We start from the raw sequence: 15,760 nt of genomic DNA, 5'->3' as shown, positions 1-15,760 counted from the left end.
CAAACCGAAATAAATACATTTTTCAAGAAAGTTTTGACTCATCATTCGACAAATACATAGCTGATGACAATGCTTTTGATACCTTATTAATTATATACATAAAACTGTTCATATATATTTCTTTAGACTATTAAATCAAAGCCATCCGATGGATATCTGAGTAAGTAAGTACACTGGAATCTCCTAACATATTGTTCATCAGAATGAGTAAGGGATCATCATACCTATCTGCCTTTCTACATATGATACCACAATTACAAAGATAAATCTGTTGATATCTCTTAAGACCCTTAAATCAAAGCATTCCGACGGACATCTAAGTAAGTACATCGGACTTTCGTAACATATAGTTGGTCCAAATAAGTAAGGGAATCATCATATCTATCCGCTTCTCTAATCGAATCGCTCGAACCATGGCTGTGACCTTAATGCCTTGCCTATTACATTAGTCTCGTTCAATATGATAATTGACTATTAACGAACAAAGAGCGCCTATATTCGTATTTCGTGTGCATATCGAAGAAAATATATCCATCTCTTGGATTAATACGGAGAAAAAATGTTGAATCAATATAGAAATGTAGCTTCGACGTAGACCAACTTAAAGTTGTTGGTTGTTTCTTGTTGCATTCCATTAGTGATAAAATATTTGATTATAAAACTATTTAATTAAAGAAATACATGCTTTCTTAAACTTTATGTCAGGCATAGTTTGTGTAATTTTTTTCCATTCAGCCCTGAAATTTTCATACCATTACAAAATTTTCTGAACAAAATTTATAACAAGTAATCGACTTGTAATGGTCTTCTAAGCGAACAATCAATGATTTCCAATCTTTTTTTCTCAAATTATTTGTTTGCAATTTATCATTGCAAACAAATATTTTTGTTCTAACATCATATGAAATTGTGGCCTTAACATACCTTATGAAAATATTTATATATGTACCATAGCTGCTTTCTTTCTTTCAACAAATCGACAGGGCCCGTTAAGTAGGGAATAATTCAATTTTCTCTTACTAAAGTAACTTGTATCCATTTAATAATAAGAATGAAAAATATCGATATATGTTTCTATATATAAACACATGTGTATGTATATGATTGTGAATTGCTTTCTGTGGCGAGAGTAAAATTATTTTAGAATAAGGTTTATGCCCACTGCTGTCGATTAATCGAAAATTATTGTTGCTATTTATATTGCATAAACGAGCAAAGCTATAGTAAGTTAAGTGCATGAGTCTTAAAAACATGGAAATGGAAGGAACACAAGACATTTATCAACTGTCTATCATGTTACCATTATTCCATGTTTATCATTAAAGGCTTTCTAAACCACATGCATAGAAATGAAAAATTTTCTCAACACACACGCACACACACACATGAATTATTGCAGAAAAAGTGAGAGAAAGCGAAAATGAAAGCGAAAAAGTTCTTTTCTTTGTGAAGAAAGAGAGTTTAATATCTCCTTATCCTTTTTGTAAATATTATACACAAGGTGTAGAATTCATTCCTTGCAACATATTTATCACCGGAATTCTGTCAATTACAAAGTTGACATATGAGGGCGAACCGCTTCTAATACCAATGCTGTAGATGCCGTGACCATTACGCGGTAAATGCGTTAAATGTCTAATCCTTTAAACAAAATGAAAATTTCGGCCTATTTGCCTCGAGAACTTAATACACCGAAAAAAAACAAAACAAAAAAAAAAAAAAAAACGGGAAAAAAAAAATCAGTAAATAGCTTCTCTATAAATCACTCTGCTCAATTGCTCGCCCAAATTAACAGAAAATTAAGCGCTTTATCGTGAATGACGAGTATTCGTTCCAAAGTTATGTATGTATACTACCTTAAGCCTGGATATACTTTATTCATGATTGATTAGTTGCAAGTGGGATCTGTACATGTGAATGAATAAACACGAATTGTTTCGTCGTATGAGGTGGCAATTTCGTTTTACATTCACATTTTAAATATATATTTTCGTGATGATATATTTTGTATGAGATAGGTATTGGCTGAGTAGGCATCAATCAAGTGTTAACATTGTCTTGGATGAATGAACAGTTTGTTAGCAAATTCCTCATAATGTATGCATGTATGTTTGTACGTACAAGTGGAAAGTGTTCTATACAAGTATATAAGTACATATATAAGTATTGTGTTGTACATATGTATGTGATAATGTTTTCATAGGTTACTACCAATATATATATAAAGAGTACCAACTGTTGCTATTTTTAAATGTTTGCTTGTAAACGAACGAACATAGAACCAGGAAAATGGTTACCTATATTATTAAAGTTAATTGAAAAGTTTTCGATTTTTAACTACAATCATGTCACATACGAACATATTCCAATCAAGAACACCGAGTTAAAATGTTGTTTTTTTTGTAATTTACAAGAGAAACAGCAACGGGAACAGATACAATTTTACTCTTTTGATAGGAAACTTGGTATGAATTACACGATGTGAATAAAATGAAAAGGGCCGGGGAGTAAGGAGTTGTAAGGATGTAAATAAAGAATAATCAAAATCAAGCGCATTGTACTTCATTTCATTTATAGATATAGATCTGAGAAATATATAGATATATAAGGAACATGCACGCAAGGAGAGAGAGGAGAAATTTGACTTTTTAAATCGTCAGTCAATCTGCGATATTTCGAATATAGCTGAAGCATGGAAAAAGGGATATTTTTCTCTAGAAAGAAACGACAAACTTAACGTTTAATAACAAAGGGAAAAATGCAGTAAACATAAGAAAAGCTACGTATAGGTTACCTTGAATTTTTCAAAAATGCAGTGTTAAGAATAAACATTGATTATACATGCAACAATTTATTTTCTCATCTTTTCACTTGAATCAATCACTTAATAGGCATATAAATTATTATAAAAATTTTATTTAAAAAAATTTTGGTAACAATATAATTCCAATATAGAATTCATAATATTAAAAAAAAAAAAAAAAAAAAAAAAATATTTAATTATTATATATTATTTTTAATAAAAAAAATTTTTAAAAAAAAAATTTCAAAAAATAATTTAAAAAATTAAAAAAAAAAAAAAAAAAAAAAAAAGATTTACTTCTTATATCTTATCTTTGCTTAAGCAACTGTTGCACATAACATATAGGAAGAATATAGGAAAAAAGTAAAATATAGGCAACAAAGATTTAAGGAGCATTAGAACACGCGTTAAATGTATCTCCAAAGTTAATCGATAACATTTTTTATTGCACTATATGGCGAATTCGCCATGATCGGGCTCCAAACCGCAAGGACGACGAAATTCCTGACGGCGTTCATGTATCCATTTATTGGAAACTTTATAAAAAAAAAGACCAGGAAAGTAATGAAAGATATTAAAAAAGATTATGATGCATTTTAGAAAAATTTCGACGTCTTACCCCACTTAGAGCCAGTAAGTACTGGGCAGGCAGCATGACGCGTTCTATAATCTCCCTCCCCCGATTTATGTAAATTAAACCAGAATGCGGCCGTACCTTTTCTTGGGCGCAAGGCAATATTAATAGCAGTGAAAACGGTAGCTCCCCCTTGTTCTACATCGCTCATCTAGTCGAGGCAAAATGCAGAAAATGAGAAATACAAAAATGAGAAGAGAAAAATTTAAGAACTAACTAACTTACATAAAATAATACCGTTGCTATCCGATTGCCGGTATTTAAGCCTTGAAAAGCTTTCACTTCTTCACGCTAATGCAATATTTTCAAAACACAGAAAGAAAACAATAAAAATTATGCGCCATTGCTTACAAAACTATATGTATATGTATATGTAATCGTACCCTAGCGAAATCAAAATGTGGTTCATAATGGCCACCAATACCGTAATTAACTACTTGCAACTCTTCGGCTGATAACATATCCAAACCAGTCATATCTTCGGTACGTTGCACAATGTTGGCTATAATCGAGTGTTCCTCGGTTTTCAACCAAGCCGACTTACTGATCCGATAATTCGCCGTTTCCAATTCACCAGTTATCGCATTTTGTACAGTGGCCCGCCGAAAACGAGGCTTTGCCATTCGCTTGACAATTTCAATTTCACTATCATACATGGCATCGTGATAGATAACAATGTAAGGATCCTTTGAAGCTTCTTCCAATTTGAAGGGACCAATTTTCAAAAATGGCACCTCATTTGTGACATAACGACAACTTAACGATCTTAACTGAGCCGATGTGGGCTTAAGTTTACCCTGACATAATAACTCATAAGTTTTGCGTTCACTGTAATCGAACACGGCTGGTTCAGCTTTAGAGATAGGCTAAATATACATATATAGATTTAAAAAAAAAAGAAGAAGAAGAATGTGTGAAAAGTAAAAATTGTTTCGTCAATTTGTGCATGCTCATACCAAGTCAGACTTGGGCGTATCGTCAGAACCGTCGTCTCCTTTCACCCTCTTTTTCATGGTTATTTCTTTCAATTCTTTTTCATAGTAAACTTTATTCCCATTAGCACGTTCATGATTCGGTATCAGTTGAAGTAGCTCGTTCGTCATTAATAGTGCCGTCTCCACATTACCTTGAAATGCATAATAAACATAAAGAAAGTGTAGAGTGTTAAATCAGCAAACAAATGTATTGCCCGTGGAATTGTAAGCGCAACAAAGAAAAGAAGAAGAACCCACACCCATACCTGTACACTACTTTACAAATTCGAATTTTCAAATTACAAGCCCTTCATAACCACTTGATTCTCAATTAGTAGTACATTATTTATTTATATGGGTCTGTTATATAGGAACCGATTTCATTATTCGCATACTTTGTTGTTATAAACGTTTTCAACAATATTATAACACTATACACTCACTATAATGAGACGGCATAGCAAAATGTGTTGAAGAGAAAACAAATTTAACAGGGATTGCGATCTTTTGTAATTCTATACGCTTTGAAATGTTTTTTGAGAAAAGAACCATAAAGATTTTTATCGGCTAAATTGTTGTTGGCATGAAATAATTTTTGTGTTATATAGAGGCTGTTATTATATTTGCAGCAAACTCTTAGGGGGATTATGCGGGGAACAACAAGACATACTTCATGGTAATGGAAATTATTTTTGGAATATCCTCATTCCCGGAGAAATGACGCAATGCATATTCAATGAAGTCGGCATGCAATGTAGTAAAGGATCTCTATTTTTGAAGGTAACAAAGAGTGAGTTTTAGTTTTGTGCCATTTATTTGGGCCTATTCTCTGCTAGATGTACTGAACGACTTTTATTTAGTTCTTGAAAGCATTGGTTTGTGCCACAATGTCATAAGAAAATATTATGCAAACACAAGAATGGCTTGAATTTACACACAAGATGCTTCACGGCTACCCGTGAAAGTCTTTTGCTTTGATCTCAATCACGTTAAAGTAAAATTGAATTGTTTTAAGAACCGCAACAAACATATTTAGTATTGTTGTACGATCGAAATAATAACTTTTTACTAATATACTCGTAAAATGTAAGGAGTCTAGGAGGATATGAGCGAATATTATGAATGTAACTTTGCGGTCTGTGGAGTGACTTGAAGAAGGTGTTAGCCGACTATGAGTCCAATAGTACACAATCGTCGACTTGCTCAGCGCACGCTCACTGCTGACGACATAACGATGATAGCTATAAGTAGCTATGCCTCTCCTGTTTATTGTGTCAATGCAAATAAAATATTTTCTCATTCTGCTTACGTAAATGAAACGAAACAATGGCTTTTAACCGCGCTTTCAATTGAATCCATTTGAAAATAGAGAATTTTCTTAAATTATAGCTTTCTTTCGGATTTCGCATTGAACCATTGAACAACCTTCCTTGCAGTACCTTGAAAATTAACTTCGGATTAGAAGATAGCAAATAAAATGTTGACAGATATTGATGAATAGCATCATGGGAATAGCGTAAATGATTCTACCTCACTAAGTTTAATCATGTTAAACAAGCTATGACGAATGTTCTTTGAATTGTAACTTTGTTTCTTACTATGGTCCGAACCAAAAGAGCCTTCCTTGCTTTAACTCGAAAATCCTCTTCAGGTTGTAAGATATCAAATAAAATCTTTATGCCCATTGTGGTGCGATATCAAAGCGTTAAGAGTCCATACCATACCAAATCATGTAATGTTGAGAAAACTATGACGAATGTCTGTCTCATGGTTCGTACGCAAAAAAATTAATAAACACCATAAGCGAGTTAACGATTCGAAATTCTTAATTGTAGTATAGTAAGCAAAAGTAAGATAGAAAATAAGAGGCAACACGCACAGCAAGCGACACGTTCTACGAGAGGATGGTGGTGAAAAAAGAGTTCGCCATCGCACATTGCCTTTGCATTCAACTCCAATAGAACACAATTAAGCTAAACCGTCTAATTAAAGTTTTTATTTATTTTTTTTGTTTTTTATTGGCAGATAAGACAATCGCAGTTAGGACTTTAAAGACGGTCAAGACATTTACGACTGATGTTAATTCAATGGAAGGTTATCATGCAATAGTAAATTGACAGCCTGATGACATTGGCAGCAGTCAAAACACATTGTTGCTGGAATGTTCCCCGTCCCGCCCGTCTTGTCGACATGCGGCCGTATTATAAATTCGTACTTTATTGATTTCAAAGTAATGACGAATATAATGTTTGTTTATAGTAAACGAATTAAAAAGTCACTGAAAAATTGTACTTTCATTTTTAAAACAAGAAGTTTATGAGCGGTATGATATAGTCATAGCTCCGTTACTTTGTTTCTTCCTCTCGTTACTGTGAATATGGCGAATTTTTAATCTTTTAATGAATAAATTCATAAATTTGTGCATTCGTATATGTAAAAGTAATTTTGAATTTCTTTGAAAAATTTTTATAATGAACATTTGTTTTTGCTTGCTAATGCAATAATTCAATACGTTTCGAATGCGAATGTGTTTCACGAAAATTAAAAAAACTATGAATTATTCAAGTTGTAAGATTCTTTGTATTCTACTGCTATTGTTTTTTTTTTTTTTTTTTTTTTTTTTTTATTAATAATCGTGCTCTTGATTCGAAAAGGTGCGGATATATTCGAAAAACTTTACTCACAGTCAAAATGCATAATATTTACGGTTAGTGTGCAAACAACTTTCATTTCCTACCTCGTGCAGCAATAGTAACACTTCTTTTTTATTTATTTTGGTTTATCGAAACTCAAAAATGCTTCGCTTGATAAGAACACTTCAAGTGGAATACATACATCTATATATGTATATATATGTAATCAAAAGAAATGATAATGAAATGTTAACGATGAATGGAAGGGAAATTGAATTCTCCTCAAAACAGTTATTGTTTTGTTAGTTAATCAAAGCACTACATGTCTTATTTAATATGTGTCGGGACTTCAATCAATTAATAAAAAAAAAAAAAAAAAAAATTTTAATCCCATGAAAAGTGATAACATTGGCTAAAAGTGAATAAGACAAAGATTATTTTACTCTATAACGAAAAGAACAACATGTGGGATAATCTTGCATAAGATATTGTTAATAAAGAGATCAAAGTGCTTGACAGTAAAATAAAATCTATAAATAATGAATAAAAAGGTTTAAGTTCATAACAATTATGCAATAACGCAACAGAGATATATTTTTTTCCCCTTTCCATATAGATATTCGTAATTATAAAATCGCAAATGCGTAGCAATGGGAGATTTGAAATTTTATGAAAATATTTCGTAAAACTTCATAACACTTTTACTTAAACATCATTCTACACGGCGCACTTCGAAGCTTTGCAGTGTGTGGGTAACATTTGTCAAATCAGTTTGAATTGTCTTCAGATTGAGATTTTGATTTGCTACCTAGTGCTAATCCAAGATACATTTTTTTTTTCTTTTTTTTTTTTTTTTTTTGGTTGAAACGCATTCATATCTCCGCACACTGAGATGGTTGGTTCGAAGATTCTGTGTACCGACGGTTAATGTAAGCGTTTCGGGGTATTTGCGAAGGAGAGTGAAAGACGGAAGACAAAAGAGATAAGAAAGGAGAGGTTGTGGAAAGGGGAATAAGAAGAAAGAGCGAACGATACAGATAAAGAAAGTGCAAAAGTAGAAGTTTTACGTGATCTTGAAGTTTTTTTTACATTTTATTTACTATTTCTACTTTTTAGTCTTCAACCAATAATATTAAAAAAACATTTTAGACTTGATTAAGAATGAAGACTTGATATAAACGTTTTTCTTGAGGACTGCATTATGTTTATTAAAATGGCTACTTAGTTGCGATCCTTCGTACCTATTGACCGAATTGAATAGAAATATATGGGACCGTCAGCATAGACGGAAAGTTTGCATTGTTTAACTTTGTTATTGTCCGATCAGTCCAGAAAGACTCGAGACCAATCCATTTACACTCTTGAAATTTAGTACATCGATATATTTTGATCCAAGGACGAATGCTATTGAAAACGATGCGAATCGAACTACTTTCCCAACCACTTTACATATAATGCGTGCCGCAAAGTCGTTTGAAAATCAAGGTCATGTTAAAAGTTTACTTTTAGCTTAGGTTTAGTGTTGCGCTCTATGCATTTCCTCCATCGCGATAAACTGCTAATAAGGATTACTTCGGCGAATAGATTTATTGTTATTGTTTAGCCAGAGAAATAAATTTGAAGATTAAAGCCTTCAAGCACTAGCGTCCAAGGCCATCTATTTATTAATTAAAAACTCTACCGAAAAGAAGGTCTTACATTTTTGGCACAGTAGTACGTTTTATGAGTAATCATTTTTCGGTGAAAATCAATCAAATGATTTTGAAGTTATTGAATTTCTTGTTTACAAGTTTGTGCAGTCATTATTTCGTTTTTTTTTTTCAACTTAACAACCAATAAAAATAAATAATCTTGAAACTAATAGCAAAAGTGAGGGTAGATGGGATAGAGGCTAAAAACGCCTTCAAAAAATTAATTAAAAAAGAAAAAAAAAAAAAGAAATGAAAAGAAAAGGAAAAGAACATAACACAAGATTTTGAATCAACGAACAATTATTAAATCATTTATCTTGACATATTGTAGTTAAAATGCATTACGATCTGTATTTGCAAAACATTTGGAAATTTTGTCCTCCTCCCATCCATCTCCAGGCAAAAATCATTTTATTTTTGATTTTCGTTTTATTAAATTGTTATGAATCGCAAACACTTCAAGCCGTAGAGAAAGTCGGAGAAAATACGGGTAAATTTTTTTATAATGATTTTGTTGTTGCTGCCAATTATTAATTTTCTCAGATATCTATATATTTAGAAAGAGTTGACGTACAAATTGAAGCGACAGCAAATAGCATCAAATTTTCCTTAGTTGATACTCAAAGCTATGAATTTGTAAATATAACTTGCAAGAACATCATTAACAATAGTGTAACACAAGCCGATGACGAGCACGTTTGGTATGATAATAGAAACTTTTTACTTACTTTACTTAACGGGTAACGAAGTTTTGTAATTTTATCAATTTCTTTTACTTATAGTAATAAGTTGAAACCCTGCTGTACTTATCTCGCTTTGTTAAGTATTAAAATTCTTCATAAGGATGAAGATGTTATCGAAGAGCAGACCGAAGAAGTTAGAACTAAGTATTTAGGTGAACGATCGATCTGTATTAAAATTGTCGCAATTTATTCTTAATTATTACAATTTTTTTTTTTTTTTTGTTTTGTTTTAATTACATTTTCAAGTACCCGAAGTTACAATACTTTCCGCTGAACCCTATGCTGAATCTATAATTCTCTATTGGTATTCAAAAAATCCAACTTGTATATCGACTTATGAAATAGAGGCTAAATCGCAAGAGAAGGATTTTCAATGGACTTTAACTAATGATAAAACCTTCTTACTAATGACTAATTTACTTCCGTGCTCGCAATATAATATACAATTGAAAACATTTGATATAGGGAAAGTCGCAATTGGCAATGAGAAACTCAATAGTTCAACTCGTTATCTTGGCAAGTAGTCAGCAATTGTTTCACAAAAGATGTTATATTGTAATGAGATAGATTTCAGCACCCGGTTCGATTATACTGAATTTCATGGCATTTGATAATGGGCAAATTAAGGCATTTTGGAAGCCTCCCTCACATTGGACTTGCATTGAATATTATTATCTAAAGTGGTCCTTACAAACATGTCCGCAAACTGCTGCTAAGACTGACGATATTGTGGTCTTTACTGAAACTACCATTCCTCCGAGTAAGTATTTTAGATTAAAAAAAATTTATCGTTTGCTGTACAGATTTTGCCGTATTAAACTTTGCGTTCAGGTGAACAGTGTGAGTGGTCTTTTAATTTGACTGACATAACTGCGAACGAGTATGTCCTAACAAATCTACAAGGTTGTGAGAATTATACCCTTGAAGTGTTTATTAATAACGATAGAGACCTAATAGGTGCCTCATCTTTCATCTCCGACGAGCAAGGTTTGATTTCAATTTCCGCAGTTTATTTAGAATTTTAGTAAAAATTCCATTTTTAATTAGTTCCAGGACCAGTTATTATAAAATATATATCGCCTGGGGAAACAGCAGCAATTGTTGCATGGCAAAACGCAACAACGCATCATAACTGTGTAGAACTATATCAAGTAGAAATTGTGGGACCAGCACAACGTTCCGACGATCTTCAAGAAAGATTTAAGTTAACCACTAATCAGACTGAAGCGGTCTTTGAACGATTGGATCCATGTGGAAAATATAATGTTTCTATTGTACCACAAACCAAAAACGGTACCAAAGGCTATCCAGTAGACACTCAATTTACAACACTCGAAGGAAGTACGTTCTTGACACAAAATTTTACCTAAAATTTACTACGTTTATCTTAATTTAGGACCAAGTGAGATACTTAGTCCCTTCGCCGCGGCCGAACCACATAGACTCTTACTCTCATGGATGGCTCCAGCGTATGCAGATCTGTGCCTAACCGGCTATCGTCTGTCTGGTTGGAACGATGAAAAAAAACCTGTACCTGCATTCGATAAAACAACAGAGAACACCAGCGTTACAATTGACGGTTTAAACTCGTGCCAGGGTTTCACTGTGCAAATAATACCGACTACGAAAACGTCTGATGGCGATCTGACGCATGTCGAAGCTAGAACAACTCCGATAAGAGCTCAGCCGCCTACCGTTGAGACTACGAGCGTATACCCGAACCGTTTAGAATTTAGTGCTCAAGAATCCGATTTGAATAATAAATGTGAAACAATATTCGCACGTTTCGTTTGCGAAGCGCGCCACGAGGCACGACATAAGGTATGCTTTCCGATGTAGATCCAATTTTTTTTGTTACATGTTATGGATAGAGACAATTTTAACGATTTAAATGCATCGTTTTAGTTTGCTGAGATCTACGTTGAGGGCCGAATGGGAATCATTTACAATACGGCAGTGGGTCCTTTATCCCCTTTTATAGACTATATATGCAGTGTGAGTCTTTTCAATGTCGCCGGATGGTCACATAATAAAACTGTGATCAAGCGCACAGAACCTTATTGTAAATAATTTACCGCCTACAATATTTCTAATTTCACTTTATTAAGAATAAAAATTAAAAATTCCAGATCCAGATCCACCTGAAAAATTGAGTTTAAAAACACACAGCAATCATTCGTTAGGATTTAGTTGGAATCAACCCAAATATGCCAACGGTAATATCAAGTTGTATGTATCACATTTTCAACGAGTTGAAGCAGCTTTCTACATACCCGCTGAGAACTGTAAACAGATTACAACTGAATCGATTACCAGAGAAACATCAGGTTTAGAGCAAATTTTTGATGAATTGACGCCATATACAAGATACAGCATTCAGGTAGCTGCTCAAAACGAATTTGGCATTGGTGAATATACGAGACCCTATACGATGGTTACCAAGCCTGGGGTTTCAGATCCTGTAATCGGTTTGAAAGCAAAACCTGAAGGGCCATTGGAATGGGATGCGGAATATCATGCAAATGCTTTAATAGCTTGGAACATGTCCTGCAAATCAAATGGAGAAGTTGAACATTTTCTATTAGAGTTTATAGGAGAAAGGCCCGGATATGATTTTTTAGGCTTCACGCGAAAGGTGAAACCTGATTTTAGCAAAAAAGGTAGTTTTTTGCACAACGAAACAAATTTGGCGCCTCAATATACCTACACTGTAAGGGTGTCAGTTAAAATTAAATCGGTTGACGAATTCAGTGAGCCAGTTAACCATACCTTCGAAGCACCAGCAGGAAGTACATATATGTCTTTCTATCACTTTATCCGAACGCATATAAATATATTTTTTGATTTCAGTACCGCAACGTTTGAATGCCGAGACAGTTGGAAAATCTCGTATTGAAGCTGTTTCCGGTAATCATCCAGCAAAAAGTGTGGCTGTACGACTTCCAACCGATATTTTAAATGACGATCTTGGAACAATTATCTACGTGGCTTTGCTTCTGTCGCAGAAAGTAGTTTTCATTTTTATTAAACCTTTATTGAGATGAATTTTCATTTCGCTTATGAATTTCTTAGGACTGTGATGAGGGACCCGAATTAAAATGTGCAGCAATGAACACAATTGAAGAATGGCCGGACATTCCTTCGTGGAGTGAGGCAAACGGTGACCAAAATAAGGCATGTATTGCACAATATCAAACTACACCGTTACGTTGGGAACCGAACGTAAATCAATATCGGTCCGTGGACATGGTAGAGTTTGTTATCGGTCTTGAAAATTGTGAAACTTCTTCCAAAAAATATTGCAACGGACCACTTAGACCAGGTAATGCTAGACAATGATTCTATTGCTGCATAATTTTTCATATTATTTTTCTATAACATTTTATAGATACGGAATATAATTTAGTTGTACGCCTCTTCACCAAATCCGGTTATAACGACGCAGGTGTACTGACATTTCGGACAGAGGCGCTTATCGAATTAGTTATCATCTTAGTAAGCGTGTCATCTTGTTTAATTCTAGCCTTAGTAGCGGGTCTTATTTATTATTGGATTACTAAACGTATAAAATGGTAAAAGAGCTCAACGACAATGTATCTATGAATAGATCTCCATGTAGTTTTTAAAATTGCAGGCAAAGGGAATCTTGTCATGGCTTAGAGGACTCAGTCGGTGATGTGGTTGAGAAAAATTTTGCAATTTATTATCGCGAAATATCGAAGGCCGATAAGCTAGCAAGAGAATTTAAGGAACTTACAGCTGTAGCAATAGATTTAAGCTATGCCGCTTCAGAGATGGGTGGTAATAAAAATCGTTACGCTGACATTTTTCCATGTACGTAAAAATGAATATTTAATGAGTTCACCGAATACAAATACTTGATTAATCCGGCTTTCAGATGATAAAAATCGTGTTATCTTAGATATCGATGCGGATGGATCGGATTATATAAATGCTTCTTTTATAGATGTAAGTCGGTTACGCATATAATGTTGAAGTTATAAGAAACGGTTTTGTCAATTTTTTTTTAATATTAATATTAATATTTTTAGGGCTATAGGAGACGAAAGGAGTATATAGCAACGCAGGGTCCAAAATCGGAAAGCATCAAAGATTTTTGGCGTATGGTCTTACAACATAACGTACGAATAATAGTTATGGTCACACAATTTCGAGAAGGAGATGTGGTATAACGAATAATATATGAATTACTTAGTCCTTTGCATTTTAAAAATTCGAATTCATTTTAGATTAAATGCCATGAGTACTTTCCTTTTAAATTCAAAGGTATTAATGTGGTAATCAAGAAGAAGGAATCCTTCGATATATACGATCGGACCGAATTATCGGTTACTCATGAAACTTTTGGTTTAAAACAAAAAGTTGTACATTTCTATTTTAAAAAATGGCCCGATCATGGTTGCCCAATCGATCCGATGTATTTAATTAATTTCGTACGCAAAGTGAAAAGCGAAAAAAAACCAAGCTATTCACCAATTGTTGTACACTGCAGTGCCGGTGTGGGACGAACTGGAACTTATATTGGCCTGGATATCATAATGCAACGCCTTAAAAACGAGTCGAAAATCAATATTTACGAAACTGTAAAAAAATTACGTTTTCAACGCATGAAAATGGTGCAAACTTTAACACAATACACTTTCCTTTATGACTGTGCCTATGAATTAGTAAAGCACAAGTACAATCATAACACAGCAAATGGTAAAAAGGAGATAGCCGACAATGACATAGACGATCATGAATACACGTTCAGTCGTTATGCAATGAACTTGAGAAAGCAAAGCGCCGATATCCTGCCTTCAGATGAACGACATTTCACCGCAAAGTCACCTAACGACAATATTAGTTTGGAACCATCGGCTCCTACATATGTTGAATAAGATTGTCGCCCTTTAGCTAATACATGAGAGCAAAAGCTAAGTTGATGTTGTAAATATTCTTTGTAAATATATATATATATAAAGTAGTTGTACTATGTTGCGATTTAGAAAGAAAAGAGAGAGATTCTCGCACACACAAATAAACTTGATATCGAACAAGTGAGAAAGTGAACAATTATGTAGATTATATACTGTAGTGCGTAGTAAATTGAGAATTATAAGCTTTGCATAGTCGTATGTTCGCGCCGCACAATTATAACCTCATTTCCTTCACTTTTATCTTTTCCATGTTTGGGGATAGCCCAGATTTCTCCACAAATAGATATTCGGACTAAGTATACCTCCTGTTAAAAAGTTAATAAAATTTAGGTCATATATCGAATCGGTGATAATTGTCTGCAGGTCAAGTTCGAAGACGAACGTCGGTTGTCTTTAAGAACCGTAAAAGCTGCAACTTAATCCTATTTGGGGTATTGATCTAAAAATTGGTACGAAGACATGACTGCAACTTCGAATTTGTAGTAAATTTCAATGCATATATTTCTCATGGTTATCTGCTTATGTAATGTAAGAATGGTCCCTGTCAAGAAATTGCAATACGGCCGACTAACGAAACAATGGTTCGACAATTGTTATAATGTTGACCTGAGGTGCTCCCACAAAGTCTATTAGTTTCCCATTCGTCTCAATGAGAGTATGAAAATATAATAATTTTGCATGTAAAGTTAAACAATAAATGTTATAGTTCTAAAGTTAAACTAAACCACAATCTGGGCTTATGTAGGTTAAATATCATATACATATGTACATGTATATGTCCGTCCTTCCATTACAAATTCTCCAGAGGAAAGTCTAGCTTTGATCTGATTTTGTGCAAAAAAAGGCTAAACTTAAATCTGGAAAACTTTTCAAACTACATACACACGCACCCAAATATTTACATATACCTGAATATGAGAATAATATAGCAGAGCAATGAAGAGGAGAATGCAAAATAAAAAAAGATTACGTATTTGACTTTCTGCCCTCATGTGCACATGCATTTTTAAATTTCCCAGGTGCTCTGCGCTGTTAGCAACAGTTTCATAAGCTCTTTACTTCTTAATGTGTCAGTTTCACGTCATTTTTGGATATTAGTTCACTTAAACCCCTGAAATGCATCTTTCACCAACGTAACAAGAATTGCCATTTGTATTTGTAGATTTTTTTTTTTTTTTTTTTTTTTTTTGATTTTCTCAAAACCAGTTTATGATTTACCCAAACATCACAAACATTTACAAAACGTTTAAAGTTCCAATTAGCAAATATATGTAGACATAAGCAGTTTAATGATTTTGTCCTTAAGGAAAGCGTATATCGTAACACGACTAACATGACTCGA

The 15,760-nt window shown here is 33.4% G+C and overlaps 2 protein-coding genes across 6 annotated transcripts in view; one reads left to right on the top strand and one right to left on the bottom strand.

The window, feature by feature from the left end:
• Positions 1–3,074: 3,074 nt before the first annotated feature.
• The window catches only part of LOC119634319 (prolyl 4-hydroxylase subunit alpha-1), a 128,716-nt gene continuing 116,030 nt past the window's right edge, over positions 3,075–15,760 (bottom strand). For all 3 annotated transcript variants that reach the window (XM_038028385.1, XM_038028384.1, XM_038028387.1), the window contains 5 exons: positions 4,394–4,563; positions 3,821–4,303; positions 3,663–3,728; positions 3,423–3,588; positions 3,075–3,339 (listed from right to left, as the gene is read on the bottom strand). In XM_038028385.1, coding sequence (XP_037884313.1) covers positions 3,254–3,339; positions 3,423–3,588; positions 3,663–3,728; positions 3,821–4,303; positions 4,394–4,563 — 971 coding nt within the window. In that variant the 3' untranslated portion in view covers positions 3,075–3,253. The remainder of the gene's footprint in view (positions 3,340–3,422; positions 3,589–3,662; positions 3,729–3,820; positions 4,304–4,393; positions 4,564–15,760) is intronic.
• LOC119634313 (phosphatidylinositol phosphatase PTPRQ) lies at positions 7,079–14,708 on the top strand. Of its 3 annotated transcripts, none has more exons than XM_038028371.1 (18): positions 7,079–7,595; positions 9,067–9,225; positions 9,295–9,436; positions 9,518–9,630; positions 9,725–9,994; positions 10,053–10,238; positions 10,310–10,465; positions 10,526–10,819; positions 10,875–11,299; positions 11,384–11,540; positions 11,608–12,267; positions 12,329–12,486; positions 12,551–12,800; positions 12,867–13,050; positions 13,113–13,312; positions 13,377–13,447; positions 13,531–13,665; positions 13,729–14,708. In XM_038028371.1, exons 2-18 carry the CDS (start codon positions 9,072–9,074, stop codon positions 14,377–14,379), a joined length of 4,206 nt encoding a protein of 1,401 aa, XP_037884299.1. In that variant the 5' UTR covers positions 7,079–7,595; positions 9,067–9,071; the 3' UTR covers positions 14,380–14,708. The 3 variants fall into 3 exon arrangements, with proteins under 3 accessions (XP_037884299.1, XP_037884298.1, XP_037884301.1); XM_038028370.1 differs by having other exon boundaries at positions 8,909–9,225; XM_038028373.1 differs by lacking the exon at positions 7,079–7,595 and adding an exon at positions 7,661–7,792.

Source organism: Glossina fuscipes, unplaced genomic scaffold (assembly GCF_014805625.2).
Source record: "Glossina fuscipes isolate IAEA_lab_2018 unplaced genomic scaffold, Yale_Gfus_2 3, whole genome shotgun sequence".
NCBI lineage: Eukaryota > Metazoa > Arthropoda > Insecta > Diptera > Glossinidae > Glossina > Glossina fuscipes.
Note: the sequence above shows the minus strand (reverse complement) of the source record. Positions and strands in the feature narration are given on the sequence as shown.

Coding starts and splice junctions, on each gene's coding strand:
- LOC119634313 (XM_038028371.1), top strand. CDS start 9,072: ATGCATTACGATCTGTATTTGCAAAACATTTGGAAATTTTGTCCTCCT. Junction 11,300..11,383: donor GCCACGAGGCACGACATAAG/GTATGCTTTCCG, acceptor GCATCGTTTTAG/TTTGCTGAGATCTACGTTGA. Junction 13,051..13,112: donor ATTACTAAACGTATAAAATG/GTAAAAGAGCTC, acceptor TTAAAATTGCAG/GCAAAGGGAATCTTGTCATG.